A 19476-nucleotide genomic window follows, 5' to 3' on the forward strand; every position below is an offset into this window, starting at 1 on the left:
CTGCCTGACACGCAGTAGACATTCAGTAAGTGTTTGTTGAATAAATAACTGTCCCAGGGTGCCGAGCTCACTGCTCCTGACCTGACTCAGATCGCATCTCCTGCCTGTTCCCTGTGTCCAGCTGAACCCCAGGCCCTTATCCCTGTTGAGCCCCTTGAACTCTGTACCTCCTGCCCTGCTTGGGCCTCCTTGCCAACTGGTGCCAAACCTTGCCTGCATCGGGCCTGACACCCCAGTTGGACCAGGTTTTGCCCTAAAGGCTTTTGTCCCCTTCAACACCAGCTGGAGGCCCAGCTGTGGTTTGGTCTCACCGCGGGTCCACCCTGCAGCCCAGCTCCCAGGCCTCTGCTGATGGCCACTGACCAGCGATGGCACACACGCTTTTGGTTCTTATGCTTGAATGTTTGGCCTCAGACTAATGACAGCGTGTTCGGACGATGATTCCCAAACTGGAAATTCGTTTTTAAGGCAGTCAGTTGACTATGGTCAGAAACACGTAAACAGAGATTTTTCGTATTTCTGTCTGTTGAATTAACCTTACAGTAAAAATAAGATGTGGGTCTTCCTTTTTTCAGCCTCTGTTCCACTTCCCCTCCCAGTGTCTGCCCATAATAGTGTCTCATATAAGAAGGACATGATTTAGCACTTACATACGGGGGAAAGAGGTTTGACATCAATAAATACCACTGCTGCCTTAAATTCCCTTTTGAAAAAGCCATGATGTAAGTAAATATGCTCCTGGTAGCTTGTTCATTACACACTCCGGAGAAATGCCTATGGAAGAGCCCAGGATTCTATGGTTGGACCCAAGGAGTTACCACCTTCCAACATACTCAGCTCCACAACCCCCCCCACCCCCACCCCCCGCCCTGCCTTCCTGTCCCACGGCTGCAGCCTCGGTGCAGGAGCCTTCACCACCTCAACTGTTTATAATGCCTTGTCATTAGTCTCCCAGCCTTCACGTTCTTTTAAGGACAGAGATTATGTCATATTTATTTTTATTTATTTATAAGTAGCTTTATTGAGATATAATTCACATACCAAACAATTCACCACTTCAACCACACAAGTCACTGTTTTTACTATAGCCACAGAGTTGTGTGACCACTACCTCAATCTAATTTTAGAGCATTTCATCTCCCTGAAAGGAAACTGTTCACTGTTAGTGGTCACTGTTCATCCCCACCTACCCACCCACCCACCTACCTGGAGTCCTAGGCCACCACAAATCTACTTCCTGTCTCTACCCATTAGGTGTTTCTGGACATTTCATGTAAGCGAATTATACAATATGTGGTCTTTTGTATTTGAATTCTTTCACTCAGCATCATGTTTTCAAGGGACATCTGTGCTGTAGCGTGTATCAGTATTTTATTTCTTTCTACGGCAAATAGTTTTGTATGGATAAGTCACATTTTGTTTATTAGTCCATCCACAGGTGGACATCTGGGTTGTCTCCACCATCTGGCTATCCTGAACACGTTTTTGTGTGAATGTACGCTCTCCTCTCTCTTGGGTTCATACTTAGGAGTAAAACTGCTGGGTCATGCAGTAACTCTACATTTCCCATGTTGAGGAACTGCCAAATTATTTCCCAAACCTGCCTTGACTCCCAGCCCACTCCAATATCCCCTCTACCCTGCTATCATAGTGACCCAGCTGGAAAGCCAATCTAACCACTATTAAAAATGGTCAACAGGCCTATGGCCTGCAGGATAAACTAGAAACTCTAAAATGCATATAAACCCTTGATGATGTTGGTCCTAATCCTTCAGGGTCGTCATCTGGCCACACCTCCTCCCACCCAGACCAACATCCTCCTACTTGATACTCCAGCATCCTCTGACTGCCTGCAGGTCCTCGACTGCCCCAAGCTTTCACACGCCTCCGGTTCTGCCCATGTCACTCCCCCTGCCTGGAGCACTCCCCTGCCCCAGAGCACATGCTCTTGACCTGAGACAACTCGAATCGTCTTTCAAAAGTCTTTTCCGTGATGCCCTTTCTGACCCCGCCACCTACAGCCAATCTCTCCCCCCTGTACCACTTGTTTAAGGTGTGACTCTGCCGTCATCGCCTGTGAGGGGCAGGAACCTGGTGTGTGACTGTGTCCACCCCTAGCACGGACGATGCCGGCACAGAGGGCACGGCCAATGGATGAACAGACTGAACACTCAAGTCTTTCAAAACCTCAAAGCATAACTCTCCCGTTACCCATCTACTCCTACATTTAAGAAGCTATGACGCTTCAGGTCACGCCTAACACAATCACTTCCTCCTGGAACTTCATTTCCTCTCGGCTCTGTCCTCTACCTTCAGCATCCTCCCTACAAGAACCTGCACGTGATGAAACCTCACAAAATCGTGTTTTCCAGACCAACTGATAAACCAATGGAACCTCCAAGGATAGAAAAGTCTATTCCTTCCCTTCATCTACGTCCACAGCAAAGACGGGGGGCTGAGGGCAGAAGGAGAGCCGGGCAGGACGCAGGCCAGCGTTTCCAAGATGGAGCCACGCCCCTTGGTGTTTTCTCTTCCCCCACCTTAGCTCCTATGAGTCCTACCATGAGAATAAAGTCATCGGGGCAAAGGCTCAGCAGCCCTTCCAACCCATCTCCCTGCGGATGCCGACTTCTGATCAGCAGCCTCGGTGGAAACAGATGGAGAGAGAGGAGAGACGGTTCACAGACCCTGGTGACCACTTACAACTCTAAGCAAAATATAAAGACAATCTCATCACTGTCACCCATATGCTCCCTTTCCCTGGGTGAGTCGGATGGGGTCTGGCTTGTAGTGCAGGAAGTGCTGGCTGCTGCTGACAGAAACATTTACAGTGCAAAGGAAACGGGGGGTCCCCTATCGACAAGTGGGCTGCGTTCAAGAGCGCACGTGTAAATCGCTCCGAAGGCACAGGAACGCTAGGATCTGTGGTGGTGACGTCCTTGGGCCAGCCACAGGGCCCTGATCCACCACGCGCCTGCGGAGACACACCCAGTGCTGTGAACCAGCCCGAGTCCACGGCCGTGAGGTCCAGTCCCAGTTACGGCTCCACAAGTCAGCACGACAGACATCGGATGGGACAGGGGACCATCCCTCCCTCCCCCACAAGACCGGGGACAAGGGGCACTGGCTGCAGGGAAGGAAGGAAGGAGCCAGGTGACAGCCAGGGACAGAGCCCCAGAGGAAGCAGCAGGACAGGACACAGAGGGGAGAGCACAGCCTCCCAGCGCTTCCAAGTCTTGGCTTTATTTCCTAAACAACGGTCTGTGTAGAGTGACAAAGAGGTGGGGCGGCAGGTACCAGCTTCAGCCACCAAAGTGTCCCCAGGCCTGCGGGGACGTGTGGGAGAGGGTGGAATGCAGGAAGAAGGCAAATGTTTGATGTGGGAACAGGACAGCACCTTTCCCCCATTTCCCCTTAACTCCCCCCACCCAGCTAACACAGGACCCGCATCAACACCAGCAGGAGGGTGACGGGGATCCCAGGCAGACCAAGGTGAAAGGCAGAAAGGGATGGAAAACAGTAACCCCAAGTTCTGACAACGCAGAAGGCAGGGATGGCTCCACACGCCAGTTTGGGGAAGTGTGCTTGGAAATGATCGATTGTCACAATACTGTTACTTTTTATGATCGTGTGACATTTGATAGAAGAAATCCAAGTGGCCAACACTGAAACATTAAAACTCAAAGAATAGACATATGGTACCAGATAGGCTTAAGCAACCTGCCATTTCTCTGATTCATGGCCACAGAGGAGAGACCACAGCATTCAAGGTTTCCGCTCAGAGGACCCAGGTGTGGGATGTCCCAAACTTCCAGCTCATGAGCGAAATCAATGCAATTCAGTGCTTTTAAACTGTTGGCTTGAGCATGATGGGTGAAACCATCAACAGATTGTGAGAAGAGGTTACTGATTCATAGAGAAATGGAAGTAGATGAAGTAATCAATAGATCTTAAATTATTATTTTAAAAAGTGGTTTCACACTTCTGCTTCCACTCCAGGGTATGATGAGTTTAAGACACATTGCTCACAATGAAAAAGAGCCAGACTCCCTTCAAATGCAGGACTTTTCTGAACTTCGGGGAGAGCTGAGGCCACAGAACAAACGGCTGGTCCCAAATCTGAGGAGAGACAGGAGCCTGCAGGGAGCGGAGAGCGGGGAGCGCTGGCCCAGAGGGGCGGAGGACATGGGGCCGAAGAAAGAAGGCCGAGCACAGGCTGGCGGCACAGGGACGCCCTGGGGCTCCAGAGAATGGAGAGGTCTGTACCCCCGCGGCTCTTCCTCCAGAAGCCTCCTCGGGTACTCACAGAAAATCAGAGCCTTAGAAGTGTCCACGAGGTGCAGGCCCGGGGGCGGGGGTCAGCAGCCATGTCAGGGGGCCCTTTCCTCCTGTCCCCCTCTCTGGAACCAAAACCTATTGTTGGGGAATGTGCAACAAACATTCTCACCCTCAGGAAGTGGTGAAAGCTCCCTGCAGCTGGGGAGGGAGGAATAAAACGCCTTATTCCTGGGGTGGGACAGGAGACACCCCAAGAACCAAAGACCTGGTAGGACTGAGATTTAATCAGAACATCAGAGACAGCTCCACTCCCCACTGCCCTGCACTAAGCTAACAAGCTTGAATAGCAAGTGACAGCAGAAATGCTGGGAGGGGACAGGACAGGAGCACAAGGAGACATTCCCCGAGGGGTCACAGGGCTGGACGGACAGCCCTCAGGCAGAACCGCCTCCACCCTAACACAAGGTATGACCGAGGAATTTGGAGCCTGGGAGGCACTGAGGGTAACCATAGCAACCACAAACCTCAAGCCCCGCCCACTCCTGCACCCCTGCATGCATACACACAGCACAGGAAAGGGAAAAGTGTGCCATTTCCAGGCGTAAACACTATTTATCTCAGTCTCTACTAGCTACACCAGATTCAACAAAAGTTATGAGGTTTGGAAAAGACAAGGAAAAAATCCAAGACACAAAGCAATCATCAGAACCGGACTCAGAGATGACACAGATGCTGGAGTCATCTGACAGGGAATTTAAAATAACTATGATTAATATGTTAAAGGTGGAAAAAGTGGACAACACGTGCGATCAGATGGGCAACTTCAGCAGAGAGATGGAAATGATCAGAAATAAATGGAAATGCTAGAAATTAAAAGCGCAGTAATAGGCATAAAGAACGCCTTGATGCGTAGTCTCTCTGCTGAGGAAGAATCAGTTAACTTGAGGTGGGTCAATGGAAGTTACCAAACACAAAGAGGAAAAAAAGTGAAAACAAAAAAGAAACAGAACATCCACTAGCTGTGAGACATTCACACAGGTGGAGTCCAGAATGAGACAAAAGGCACGGGGCAAAGAAGGACTGGCTGAAATACTGGCTCAGAATCGCCCCAAATGAATGACAGACACCAAACCACGCAGCTAAGCAGTCCCGAGAACACCAGGCAGGAGAAACACAAAAACGAAGCAAAGCTGAGGCACAACCGAGGAGACAGTGCCGTACCAGCGCTGCTCCCCAAGGGCTGCTGCCTGCACACGTGCAGAATGCTGACCGCAGGGAAGCTGGGGAGAGGCAGGCGGGAACCCTGCGCTGTTCCCTGCAACTCTTCTGTAATTCCAAAATGACTGCAAAACACAGCATTTTTTAAAAGTGGTTTTGGTGTTAGGTACTCTGTTGAGAATGTACTAGTAACACCCAGGGCAGAAAATGAAGATAACTTTCTAAAGACGTCCTCTCCACTCATCCCCAACCTCTGACATTTATGTCCTTGAGTTTAGAGTTTAATTCTGATTTGTGATGGGTCCCAGGAACCCAAGTACTCTTTACGGTATTGTTTTGATGGAAAATATCCTCCCACAAACAGCTAATTTACAATGGAAATTGAAGAGCCGAGGTGAAAACTGGGTACCTTGGGTTTTCTGTAAACTTTCTTCCACAAGGTTCGAGCCATCTCTCTTATACACACGGACCGGCAGGGTGTACTCAGAGACAGGAGCTGAATGGGCCGTGGGTCTGGTGCCCCAGGCCCACGCTGCTCACCCGGTACGGGGAGCGGGAGGCCGAGCCCCCCAGGGCCAGTGGGGTCGGGGGGTACCTCGAGGGAGTCAGACTCTGGCCAGGCGAGGCTCCCGAATGGGAAACACCACTGTGAGGGCTGTGCAGCCACTGAACAGGGAAAGCACTGTGCACCCATCACTGCTGCTGGATGTGGTGAGGAAGACGAGCTGAGTCTGATAAACCAAGAGTGACAGAGGGAAAAGGGTCCGCGAGCTCATCGCACGGCCTCGGGAAGATGACAGGGAACTTCTGGCTGGAAGAACCTGAAGACTGCAGAGGGGAAAGGCTTACAGGGGGCAGGGCCTTGGGTGCAGAGGATGGCGCATGGGGAGGAGGAGGGTCAGGGCAGGCAGGAGAGCTGGGCACTGGGCGAGGGGGGGAAGGGCAGGAGAAGCAGCGGGAACAGAGCTGGCAGGCAAGCTGGGATCAGAAGGTGGGCGGGGGCCCCCAGGACTGCCCGCACCGTGGGCTTTCATCCAATCCAGAACTCACATAAAGTGCGTATGTTGAAGAAAACAGGACCGTAAACCCCGTCTCTTCCCTTAAGCACGGGACACGCCTGCCACCCGGCTCCCTGACAGCTCCCAACTGGCTCTTCTGCACTCCATCTTCTCTCCTGACTCGTCAGCTCCCACCCCTCTTCCACACTGCTGTAGGAGTCTCAGAAGAAACGCACCCCGATCAGTTCAAGTAAAGCGTTTCATGCTGAAGGCGCCCAGCCCCGCATGACCTCCTCCCCTTAATTGAATGATGCGGCCCCTCCCGTGCCGCTGTCTGCCCGTCTCCCCCAGAAGCTCGTGAATTTCCTTCTCTTCCTTTAAAAACTTCTTCCCAAGAACATTTACACAGCTCACCGGGGTGGGGCCTCTCCCAACCGTCTGCACCCCTTGGACGTGCTTTTAGGTTTCCCCCATACCATCCGGGACCAGAGAAGCGTGTGGACAGATCAGAGACCCTCGGAGGTCCGAGGTGGCATGGCCAGGAGCTACGATCTGAAGGTCTGGCATCTGGGCCCATCACTTGCCACCTGAGTGGCCTGGAGGCTGTTACTTAACCTCCGAGTTCCAGACTCACACTGACAAAACGGAGGTAAAATGAATCCAGGGTGCTGGTGGAAGAGGGGATGAGATGAACCAGTGCTGGTGAGATGTCAGGACAGGGCCTGGTGCGAAGACACAAGACCAGCTACGATAAACCACGGGGTCCCCATCTCCGACCACGGGACCTCCAAGATGCCACGGCTGCTTGAGCACCTGAGAACCACAGCAAGTGTGAGGAGGCGGGCGTGGGCTGAGCGGGACTCAGGAGCTGAGCTCACTACCCACCGCCCCCCAAATGAGGGACCGTCTGACTACAGATCCAGGCGACTCTGTGAGCTAAAGCCCTTGGCCCAGGCCTCAGGGTCCTCGTGTCCAACATCCCCAGTGACTCTTGGGTCCCGCCTGCTGGCTGGGCTCAGCTCCCCCTAACCCCACCCCGGTCCTATTCCCTGGTCAGTCGGCTTTCTGGCCCCCGCCCTCTGCTGCCATCTGTTCCCCTCTCGCTCGCCCCTCCCCATAACCCCGTCTCCCCTTCGAGGCTGGCTCAGGTCCCACCTGCTCTGAGGTCTTTCCCGAGCCCCAGGGGCCTTCAGGCACCGATTCTCACACTCTCGGACCAACGGCCACTTTCCGCCACTGAACCTCAGTCACTGAGAGCTTTCTCTCCCCATGTGGGGAACCGGGTCCTTCAGGCCAGAGACCTGGCTTCATCCTCCTTCCCCCGCCCCTCAGGCCACTGGGGACGTTCTGCCCGCAGAGCAGGTGTCCCGTCCACGCACGTCGATTAAGCCTGGGCACCGGGCCTCATCCACGACCCCGCACAGGACAAACTCGGGGTCTGGCTAAAAAGCTATGGCTCCTTTCCGCAAACACCAGCTCCTCCCCAACGTGGCTGACAGACTGGGCCCACTGGGCTGCACCCCTTGCCTGCCGACTCCCCGCCGCACCTCCCACGGAGCCCGAGGCCCGGGTCCAGGGCTCCGCCCATCACGCCTCTGCTCAGCACTCCCACTAACGCAGCCACGTTCCTCCATCCTGGACGTTCCCACAGCATCCCCAGCTCCCTCTTACAGCACATCCCTAGTAGGAAACGCGAGGCAGGAAGAACAATGACACCTCAATTTTTTTTTTTTTTTTTTTTTTTTTTGCTGTACGCGGGCCTCTCACTGTTTTGGCCTCTCCCGTTGCGGAGCACAGGCTCCGGACGCGCAGGCTCAGCGGCCATGGCTCACGGGCCCAGCCGCTCCGCGGCATGTGGGATCCTCCCGGACCGGGGCACGAACCCGTGTCCCCTGCATCGGTAGGCGGACTCTCAACCACTGCGCCACCAGGGAAGCCCGACACCTCAATTTAAGAAAAATCCCCTGGGAACGAAAGTGCTTCAAATGAGTCCAATAAACAATTCTAACAACAAGGTTATCGTAAAACAAAGTTAAGACTTGCCGGTTTCCGCAGTCTTGCTAGAAAGTACTCCACACGCACAGGATGGGTGTCAAACCAAGGTCGCGCCTGTCCCGGTCTGCCGCGGGTCCACAGAGCTGGCCTCAGCGATGGTGTCAGGCTGCACAGTGTCCTAGTTCCGTCTCCCCGCCTCACCCTCCCTCCTGGCCTCTCTATTCGGCAGTAGGACTGGCTGCCCAGTTTGCAGGGACCAGAGCAAAATGGAAAGGTAGGGCCCCTTGTTCACAACTTACTGAGAATTTCAAAATATTCTGAGACAGCAGAGCACCTACCCTGGCAGGAGGCTCATCCACTCCCCAGAAGGGGGGCTAGGGTCCCGCCCCCGCAGAAGGGCAAGGCCGCTACCCTCCTTCTCGCCATCCCCCCAGGAAGAATCCCTCTATAGTGTAGCCTCAAAACATTTATTGCCATTTAAGCCTCTTATCTCTGATTTCAGAATAAAAAGCATTTCTCCCTCTTTAGGAACGTAAAGCATCAGCAAACACACGAGGAGACCTCAGGGAGGAAGCAGACAGACGCAACGGGCTGCGGTGACAGAGGAAACTACCACCACGCAGGCCCGGTGGGAACTGGACAGTAAACACGCATGGTCCTTCCGTGCACGTGGCGAGAGGGTGGGTGGGAAGGGCTGTCCTGGGTTCTACGGCCTTCGCCTCCCTGGAGATGCTGGCTGAGAACTGGGGCCCCGCTCAGGACCTGAAGCCCTATGTCCTGCCCACAGCAACCTCCCTGCACCACCTGCTCTCTTCCCTCCACACCCCGTCCACTGCGCAGAATACTTGTTCTCCCTTATTTCTGCACCAAGATCCCCAGGCGCCCCCAAATGCCTGGCAATGCACCTGAACGCCTGCCTTACCTTTCCTCCCCAAGTCACAAAGGAGCATCTCCCTGAAATGCACGCCGAGCATCACGGTCCCGAGCACCCGGGTCTCCAAGCATCTGGCCCTGGGACTGGACTCAGCTTGTCTAGAAAAGCTTAGCAACATGGTCACAGGGCATCCTTCAAGGTTATGCAGAGGCACCAACAATGGACATAAAAATCTCCGGGCCCTCACTCGGTGCCTCAGCCACCCAGGAAGCACGCGGTCTTGGCTGTGGAGCACAGGAGGTGGGAGCTTACTGGGCAGGCGGTGGTCACTAAGGTTTTAGAGCTATTCCCGTATCCCCTTGTTTTAAAACGCGTCTCAGGGTGCCTTCAAAACCTTCAGCTTCTTGTGGCTGGTGGCTTGACTCCATCTCACCGTAAAATCAAGTCTTTTGGCGTCTGAGACACTCTTGCCACCACTAACCCTGCGAAAGCTGGAGGAGGGGAGCTGCCCAGGCCGGTACGGAACCTCCCCATGGAGACAGCACCTCACACAGGACTCATGGTGTTGGGTGTTTGCGTTGTAAAAGGGGAATAATTCAGGAGGCTAAACTTTTATGAAATGATGTCGAATGTAGGCCCCGGAGCTCTATTTAAATGTGCCATCAAAGCCCAAAATTGTGCCACTCAGACTTAAACAGGAGTCTGTGTATCCCACACAGGAATCATGAACCACAAACACAAAGAGAGGTTTTCTGTTCACTTGAGGAGATAAACAGTTAGGTTTCCGAAAGCACAGGATCTGATCATGCTTTTCTACTTTATCTTCTTTTCCCAGACGGTTGTACAAAAAATTCATGTTATTATGTGAGAATCCAATGCAAGAATCAGTGCCAGTGAAACATCTGGTGAAGGGAAGCTGGGGCAAATGTTGTTCCCTCTATGTTTCAGAGATAGATAATAATTCAATCAACATGGATAATAAATTAGATGGTCATCAATAGGCATTCGCCCTCCGCAGGCTTCACAGAACTGTAGGAAGTGGCCATGGTCAGAGCAGACCTTACAGATCATCTGTATGAATCCCTTCTTCCACAGAGCAGAATCCCAAGGGGTGGGGCATATCCTGTCACCCAGCAGAGGGGGGGCAGGGTACCCCTCAGGGACAGTTCCTCGGCAAAGCCAAGAAGAAAGCCAAAGCGGTGATTTGTATTTTGCAGAAGGCTGGGCCGGGGGGGCCTTGGGGGACATGAAAGTCAACTTCTCCCCAGCCACCAGGAGGTGAGGGGTCTGGGCCAGAGTCACAGAGCCTCTGCTGTGTCATCACGCCTCCTGCCCCACGGTTGGCTTTAAGTCTACTCAACTGTTATCATCCAGAAGCATTCCACAGGGTTTTATTATTATTCGTTTAAACACAAAGAACCCCCATCCTTATCACACTAGTTCAGGGTTCAGTGAATCCGTGGCCCTCGTGTAGAGCTCTCTGAGGGTGTGGAACCCAGGTTTGCCCATGGACTTCCACTCAACTGCCCCAACGTTTAGACTACTGACACCCAAACACAAAATGGTCTCTCCAAGGTTATGTTTAAAAACCCAAATACGTTATGTTAAAGATACACTTCATCCTTACAGGGTCCCATTGCTTGTTCTCACGTGTTATAAAACACAGATTTCAAATCAGACCCTTTCTGCTCCCTTCGTTCTCCTCAACTAGGTGTAGGTCAAAGAATTGTGAGCCAGGACTGCAAAGGTCTTCAAATGTAATTCGGTCCAACCACCTCTCTGATGCTAGAGTCATGAATTATCACCTCCCGGCCATCCAGCTGATGACAGAATCCTTGCAGTGAGGGGAATCCCACTTTGCTCCGAAACATCACTGTTTGACAGTTATTTCTTTTGCTGAATTTAACTCTGCCTTCCTGCAGCTCCCTGACTAGTGAAGCCTTTCATGATGCCCCAATTCCTGGGAATATAAAAGATCCCCTCCACCATCTTTTGTGATAAGAATGAAAAAGTGAGATCAACTGTGTATGACAGTCAAATATATGGAAACATATTTAAAGTGTTTGCATGTATTTACTCATCATATGAAAATAGCTGACAAGACTTTCCCCAAACTTGGAAGGTGTGTGTGGACTGATCTGCCTTCACACACAGGCTGTGTTAAGCCCCACGGGGCAGCATGACAAGAGGGTTTCGGACAGAAAGTCAGACGTACCACAGAGCACCTCAGCTCAGGAACAAGAGGCCCAAGTCACCGAGAACCACAGGCCTTGCACTTTAGATCCTGTACACAGAAAAGCAGACGGGGATTTCAAACATGAATGCAGATTAAAAATCACTGATTTGTAATCAAGTTCTCTTGAAAGTGCTTTGTGCGAGGGCAGTCTGGCAGCGTACTCCACAACCAGGGTTTCCTTTTCAAGGATGTTTAATGATTTTCCCTGGGGGTCAGCTAGGCAAGTAATAGTTGTGGAAATGTTTCATAAACTCTAAAGCACTGTAAAATGGGATGCTACACCCTCATGATACTTTAAACGCTTACTGAGTGCTTACCTTGTGCTTATACTTGCTAGATCCCCAGTGCAGTAGGCACTTTTAATACCTCATATAAATGAGTAAAATCCTGACATCGGTGAACGAAAAACTGTCACTTGCCATCCGCCTCTACAAGGATATGAAGTCACTAGCCACGGCAGCCGCTGACCTTCAATTCACCCTGAAAGGAGTTCAGGGTGGAGATCAGGAACGAGGCCCTCTGCTCTGGGAAAAACTGGAAGAACAGGCCTTCAGATAGAGATTTTCAGGAGATTTTATGAGCCCAATTTCTTGCATCTTCTCATATCTAGAAAAGCACTAAAATCATGAATTGGTGACATGTGCTCCTCACGAATGGCAGCCACCTTCTGCCGGAATGTGTGCTTCACTGCACGGACCCCCTTCACCAAAGTCACACATATGCTGACCCCCACCCCACCTCTTCGGATCAGTTCCTCAGAGCTGTCTGAGATGCTGTCCCGGGCTATCGTCCTCATTTTGTCCCCAAATAAAATTTAACTCACTACTCTCACATTGTGCTTTGTGTTTTTTTCAGTCGACAAACCAAAAGCTTGATCTTGCAAAAGATTTCTTTACCTAGCTCTCGGTATATGAAAAATGATAATATACCAAAATTGCATTAATTTACAGTTCACATGTAAAGGGGAAAAAAACCATAAGACAGGAAAGCGTCCAGAGAGAACAGGCATAAATAGCAGAGGGAGGGTTTCTGGTATGACTAAAGAGGGTTTGTCTTGCCTACAGGTTGATGAGATGGTGGTTATAGAACCCAAGTAGGGAGCGGGATAAGGTGGACAAGCCATGTGTCTGGGAAGTATCTCCTTTCCGGAAACAGGAGGAAGAGCTGGATGCCCTCGAAGGCAGTTCCTCTTCCAAATTATTAGTTAATTTTTGAATCAGCAACAATGGAAAAATTGGTAAGAAGAGTCTTCCAAGAAACTCCAAGATGAGGCTGCTTTCTTCTAAAATTGACACAAACACAATTAATACTAGGTTGTTCTGTGCCCATGAAGAAAGGTGAGGCATTCACCCTCCTAGTTTCCATGTGCTCTGACCACCTCTACAATATGACCTAGCGGTTAAGGACGTGGACGCTGGAATCAGACTTCTGGGTTCAAATCCCAGCTCCGTCACTTGCTAACAGAGCCCCCTTAGGTGATTTACTTAATTAATCTGAGCCTCCATTCCCTAACCCCGCAAAAGGGGTCACTGCAAGTGTAAAGCTCCCAGAACAGAGCTGGACGGACCTAAGTGCTACACGTACATGTTCGCGACCACTGTCCTGTCCGGGGCCTGATGACAGGGCCCAGTCTCTAGACATGCCTGGGAGAAGGCATAAAACGAAAACTGCCTATCACACTCTATTTGGGTTTCAATGTTTCATGTTTATATTTTGTTTTCTTTCTTTTTTATTGAGAGAAAGAAGTTCCACCTTTTTCTGCCAAGAAACAATGAACCTGTCCACTCAGTGACTGCAGTTTCCACGAGGAAGTGAGTGGGAGCAGATATTTCTGAAAAATACAAAAAGCCAAGCCTTGCCTTCAGTCGCTCATACAGAGCTGCCTACGCGCCATCCCCAAAGCCACCGCCAGCCTCTGCAGCCGGACTCTGCCTGGGCCCAGACCCGGGTGCCCCTCCGACCACCGACCACCTTCCACCCCTTTCGCAAGCGGGCCAACCTTCGATGAAGTCCGAGGCCGTGTAAGGACGCTGGTCGGGGCTGCTTTCGGCCGGGCTGTTCAGGGCCTCCACGGCCAGCTGGATGACCTCCACCAGCTCATCCCGCTTGTCCTTGCGCACGGGCTTCTCCTCGGGGTGGCGGGTCAGGCCCGTCTCCAGCTGGTACACTTTGTGCAGGGTGAAGCTGTCAAAGGGCACAGCGGCATACTCGGTGGCCTGCTTGACGCCGGTGTGCACCTCCGCCCTGTCCACCTGGGAGCGCAGGAAGGCCAGCAGGTCGGCCTGGGCCCTCCCAGGGGGGCCGGCAGGGTCTCCCGCCTGACGCTGCGCGGTCCTGAGCTGCTCGCTCCTCTCCCGCAGCTCCTCCTGGAGCTGTGTGATCTGCCTCTGGAGGCTGCTGATGTAGTCGCGGTGACGTTCTTCCCACTCCTGCATCGCCGCCTGGTACCCGTCCTTCCCCGTGGGGCCATTGGCCCGGGGCAGCCCCAGCTGCTCGTCGTCGCCCCTTGGCGTGCAGGCTAGCATGTAGAGGACAGAGACGACGCAGCAGAGGAGCACAAGCAAGACCACAACCCGGGAGACCCAGGCGAGCAGCCCCCGGCGCACCATCCTCGCTCAGGGATCAGCCACGCGTCCAGCAGCCGCGGCGTTCATCCCAGACCACCCGGCCCGTGAGGGGCGTCCCTGGACTAGACCACAGGGAGCACACGTCCGGGGGTCCCCGAGCTGCTCTCATCCATTTCGGTCTACACTGCGTCTTGTTCCTGGGAGTCCACCACCAAGGGCAGCAGGTTCCTGACTTCGAAAGGATGAACTTCCAGGCAGAGGCAACGAGTCAGGGGAACCGTCCAAGTTGTCACGCTCATTCCCATCATAGCCTTCCAGAGGGAACCTGGGGAGACCAATGACAATAACACTTAGGACAATAACCCCCTTGTGTTCACCACGGCAATCAATATTCAATGGAGTTTACGGAAAATGCTTACAACAGGTGATTAAATATTGTCCAGTGTTTCTAAATCAGAATGCAGATATGCATCTGCAGAGTAGCGCACACAAAGAACAAAGGATGCGGAAAAAGGATTGGAAGAAAACATGGCAAAATGTGGATTCTCTCTGGGTGGAAGGATTAATGGTGATTTTTCTGCTTCTCTGTAATTTTCTCTATCTTGCAAATTGTCCACAATGGCACATATTATTTTCATGGTTAAAAGGAGAAAGCAAAACTTGAATGACAATGAAATTGCAGAACAGGGCCTTCCCAGCACCCGTGGATGCAGACAGTGAGCATCCCGGGCTCCTGAGGCCACCCAACCAGGGTAGGCCTGCAAGCTGGCTCAGGGTGGTCCTCATACTTTCTGATGAGGAAGTGAAGAAGCACCTGGAGGCCCAAATATGCAAATGCTAAGTGTGGATGATAACATTCAGAATGCATCCGGACGGTTCTTCCAGGACAGGGGATGATGAGTTTACCACAGAAAGGGATGGAGCTGGGAGAAGTAGACCAGAAAGACTGCTTTGTCAGGACTCAAACCCAGGATGCCTCTGCTCAACCTCTGGGAGCAATTTCGTGTCCTGGCGGCTCATCAGAAACACCCAGCCAGACCACAGGGCCTTTCATCCAACTCCACCGCCCCCCCAAACAAATGAGGAGCCACCTGGCTCTCACCCGCTGTCCCCTTCCCCCGGGAAGCCCCACCCTCCTCCACCCGGCACTCCTTCCTCAGTGCCCTCCCTTCCTTAATCCCCTTTCCTCAGCTCCCCTGCCCATCTGAGCTGAAAAAAAAGAATGATAAATGGATCAAATAAGATTTCTTGTTGTAGGGAGATTTTAATAAAATTTTCCTAGATGCATCTTTTTATATCACTTCTCTGAAACAACCTCCCTGAGGGTACTGTGTCCTGGCCATTTTATAAAAATTCAACATTAAAAAAATCCCCATGAAAACTAAATTACCTTTTTTTTTAAGGTTTTTTGTTTGTTTGGGGGTTTTTTTTGGCTGTGCCTTGCAGCTTGTGGGATCTTAGTTCGCCGACCAGGGGTTGAACCCAGGCCTCGGAAGTGACAGCACAGAGTCCTTACCACTGGACCACCAGGGAATTCCCTAAATTACTTTTTACAGTCTTCACCTGACCTAGAAATCCAGATTCTCACCTCATTTACTGGTGGGCTGTCCCCTTTACTGACTGGAAGGACTCCAGTCAATTAGCAACTTCAGGACCCCTGGGAGTAGGGAGAGATGATCCTTCTGGCATCCTCTCTACACTGAAAATACCGTAAACAGTAAGGCTCACTGATGGTCTGAGTAGTCACCTGCCATGTCCTATGGCCACACTCTCGAGTTCCTCTCCTATTTCCCTGGTGATGTGCCTCTTACATATATCACTATGCTATCAAAATAGCTTATTTCCCAATTTTCCTTTAAAATTCAACACATAACATTCTCTCCAATATTTCCCTTGGCCTGAGGATTTTCTCTCTCCTATAATTTAGCACAATACATGGTTATCAGTGCTGAGTTTAAAGTGTATGTTTAGCCGTGGAAGCCTTTTCTGTCTGATGAAAATCTCAGGCTTTGTATAATTACTATAATTTTGTGATTTAAAACATCTCAGCTTTGGTATTCAGGCACCTTGCTGTTTTTAAGGAAATCGCTCCGATGAACTCATTATATCCAAGTATTAAATTACCAGTGAAGACATGTTATCACGTTATGCGGCTACTTTAAAGACTTTTACTTTAAATGGACTGTCATTAAAGACAAAATAAGCAAATCAAATAACAAAAATGGAAGGTTTAACACCATTTGTTGTACTGTGGAAACAAAGTATGCAATCTTTCTAACATATTTTTAACGGAATAATGGTTATGTTTGCATAATAAATTGAAATCACATTGGTTAACCAAAGCAATGTATTAAAGCAATGGCTAAAGAAGTTTAAAACTGTACAACAATTATTAGTTCTGTTCCATAAGTCTCTTGAAAGTCTAGTCTGGCTTTTGAAATTCACTAGTATAAATTTCAAAGTTATTTGGTATTCCATTCTTCTGGATGTAAAAGGAGAAAACAACAGATCTAGGAAGAAATGACTTTTTAAAAGCAATAAAAGCCGTAAAAATTACTGCCAAAGGAGCAGTGATGGATTTCTCCTTTTAAATGTCAAGAGCAGATAATGTATGCCAGAAACAAAATTCTAGATCTTTTGACACACAGTGTTTTTTGGATGTTTCTAGCAATCTAACCTGTGATGATAATAGTAACGCCTGGCCACACATCTGTCTGCTAGAGTCAGGAGGCTCATCCTTCGCACTCTTGCTTCTGTGGAGACATCGGGTTTTTCATCTGCAGCAAAGATCTGACCTTCCCAGTTCTACCACATACAGGAAAGAATGGCCTCAATGAGATGTAACCCTGACCAAACGTACAGCCAAACCGCAAAGGTACAACCTCTCCCGCTCTCTGCAGAGATGCTGGGAGAATTAAAGAGTTAACTTTTATAATGTGTTTACAGCTGCAGATGGAGAACACCATGTAATTACCAAGCACTATTACAAGTTAGAGACGACAGTGAAAATGCAGCTGTACCATCCCAGCAGCATTGTGCTACTATTTTAAAAACTTAGAAAAGGCACCCAGATTTCAGAGGAGCTCCATCTTTGGGGTGGCTGGAGCGCGAGATACAGCCCTGTCAGTGACCAACGTTAGGAAGTGTGGGTGAAGGGAGGTGTGTGCTCCTATTTTTTAACCACAGAAAATCCCTCGTGCTCGTCAGGTGTCTTGCCACCTACACTTTAAACGTCCATCCTTCTCAAGCGCTTTCCCCAGTGCTTTCCTGCCTCTTGCCAAATCCCTGAGGATGTTCTGTGATGCACCTTGTCCAAAACACTGAACTTATTGATTAGACTGGAGAGACATCCAAGCCCAGCGGTTTTGCTGCCATTCTTACAACCTCTCTGGGCAACAAAACGGCAGGCGGAGGCTCCTCCACGGTCCTCTGTGAAGGGAGAATACGCTGCAGAGCAATGCTTGCCAGATGCCCCAGGGTGAGCCAACCTAACGCAGCGCTACTCCCCAAACTCTCAGGCTGGACAAGGGATCTAAGGATAGACTGAATAACCCTAAGAGCTCTGCCCTGGGGTATACAGGTAGGGGGCTGCATAAGGAATTTCTTTCTGAACATTTAAGGAAGAGAGTCTGAAAGAAGCAGGGGGCCCTAGGCCAAGGGGTCCAGCAATGGGTGGGTTTCTCAGACTCCGGGTGCAAAAGCTGTCCGGCAGCCCTGACATCCTGGCCAGGCCACCAAGCATCCTGGGCAGCCCCGCATCTCCAAATAACACAACGATGGCCCAACCATAGGACAGAATCACAGTCCATGCCATCCAGGATACTGTCATTATTCATCCTTGCTGTTACTGAGCATCTATTGTTATTATACACTGATAAGTTGTTAGAGGAGATGAAAAGTGAACCAAGCACAAATTCCATCAGCAAGTTCATGAGCTTGTAGAGGCATTAAGCCCTTTGCAAATAAATATAACATGAGCCCCCAGCAGGCAAACGTCATTAAAACAAATACAAAGCATAATGCCATGCTCCCACCTACCAAATGTGTGGGCGGGGGGGGGGGGGGGGGGTGTATGTGGGGATTGAGAAGAAAAGTATAAATAAATAAATTTCCAAATGAGAAAAGCTTAAAATAAATGTTAGGAATCAACAACGTTCGTTAAAATAAGATAGGCAAGTGGCCAAAGGTACTGTTTATCATTTCATCTTAAGAGTGGAAACTCTTTGAGAGTGAGACTAAGACAGGTCTAAGTTTGGTCCAGAGTCTGACACTCAACCAAAATGAGGACAGTGGAAATTAGAACTTCCACAGCTAGGACAGAGGCACCATTAGGACGGCTGTACTCATTTTACTCTGTAGACCCCAGGGGACGTTTTGGTCACGAGGGCTGTGTACTGTGACAGAACATCCATGAGAGGCTCATAAATCACAAGGCCCGCAGGACATGCCTGGCTGTGAGATGCTGTCGGGGCAGCAGTAGGCGGAAAGGACGGTGGCTTTGTGGCGAGACCAGGTCGGGCGGCACTACACACCACAATGACAGGCCTTGTGAGTGATAAAGGAGACCATTCAGGGAGTGGCAATAAATTCCACGGGACAGCTCCACCCTGTGCACACACACAGCCAAAATGGATGGTGGGGAAGAAAACCAGCAGTGTGTCCTGAGCCAGGAAGCGGCGGGCCAGGACCCCAAGGCCGCTGTGTGCATCGGCTCCTCCTGGGCACAGACAATCAGCTCTTTGACGGCAGGGGCACAGCTAACCTTCAGCGGCAGGATTAGCTGTACTAACAAAACATAAATCGAGGTCCTATCTCCTGGGTAAACACACCATCCTGAACGTGTGTGGAGAAGGCAACCTGCAAAGATTCTTATTCAGAGATGTTCTCGGAAACGTATATAAAGTAACTCTGTACACTTCACCCGGCCTCAGCGCTGCATTTAGAATCCCCTCCGCCTCCGTTTGGCCCCCAGGACGGCCTCCGCGTCCCTGCCTTCCCACCATGGTGTCTACCTCCCCCCATCAGCCCGGGGCCACACAGCCGGAGTGGGGGGATTCTGCAGAATCCAGCAGAACACGGACCAAAGCCACTGCAGGAGACGAAAACTCCCCCAGCCCCGAGCCCCTGCTCGCTGTCTCCTGTTCAGATTCCTCCTAACTGTTCTCTATCTGGTCTCTTAAGAGAGACAAGCGTCTACACACAACCTCTGCAGTGCCGCCGCAGGATCCACAGCAACCTGGCTCTTGTGCACACCTCTACTTCAGAGCGAGACGCTGCAGAGAAGATAAAGCAGCCTAAGGATGAGCATAA

The 19476-nt window shown here is 50.9% G+C and overlaps 1 protein-coding gene across 8 annotated transcripts in view; it reads right to left on the reverse strand.

The window, feature by feature from the left end:
- CSGALNACT1 (chondroitin sulfate N-acetylgalactosaminyltransferase 1) overlaps window positions 1-19476 on the reverse strand; it is a 261032-nt gene that overhangs the window by 70775 nt on the left and 170781 nt on the right. For 7 of the 8 annotated variants that reach the window (XM_029226614.1, XM_029226616.1, XM_029226612.1 and 4 more), the window contains one exon: window positions 13599-14491. In XM_029226614.1, the coding sequence (XP_029082447.1) occupies window positions 13599-14208 (610 nt within the window). In that variant the 5' untranslated portion in view covers window positions 14209-14491. Of the gene's footprint in view, window positions 1-13598; window positions 14492-16843; window positions 16955-19476 lie in introns of those variants that run through there. The other variant, XM_029226618.1, reaches the window with a different exon arrangement.

The sequence above is a fragment of the Monodon monoceros genome, unplaced genomic scaffold (genome assembly GCF_005190385.1).
Source record: "Monodon monoceros isolate NGI ecotype Baffin Bay Population unplaced genomic scaffold, NGI_Narwhal_1 Super_Scaffold_17, whole genome shotgun sequence".
NCBI classification, from domain to species: domain Eukaryota; kingdom Metazoa; phylum Chordata; class Mammalia; order Artiodactyla; family Monodontidae; genus Monodon; species Monodon monoceros.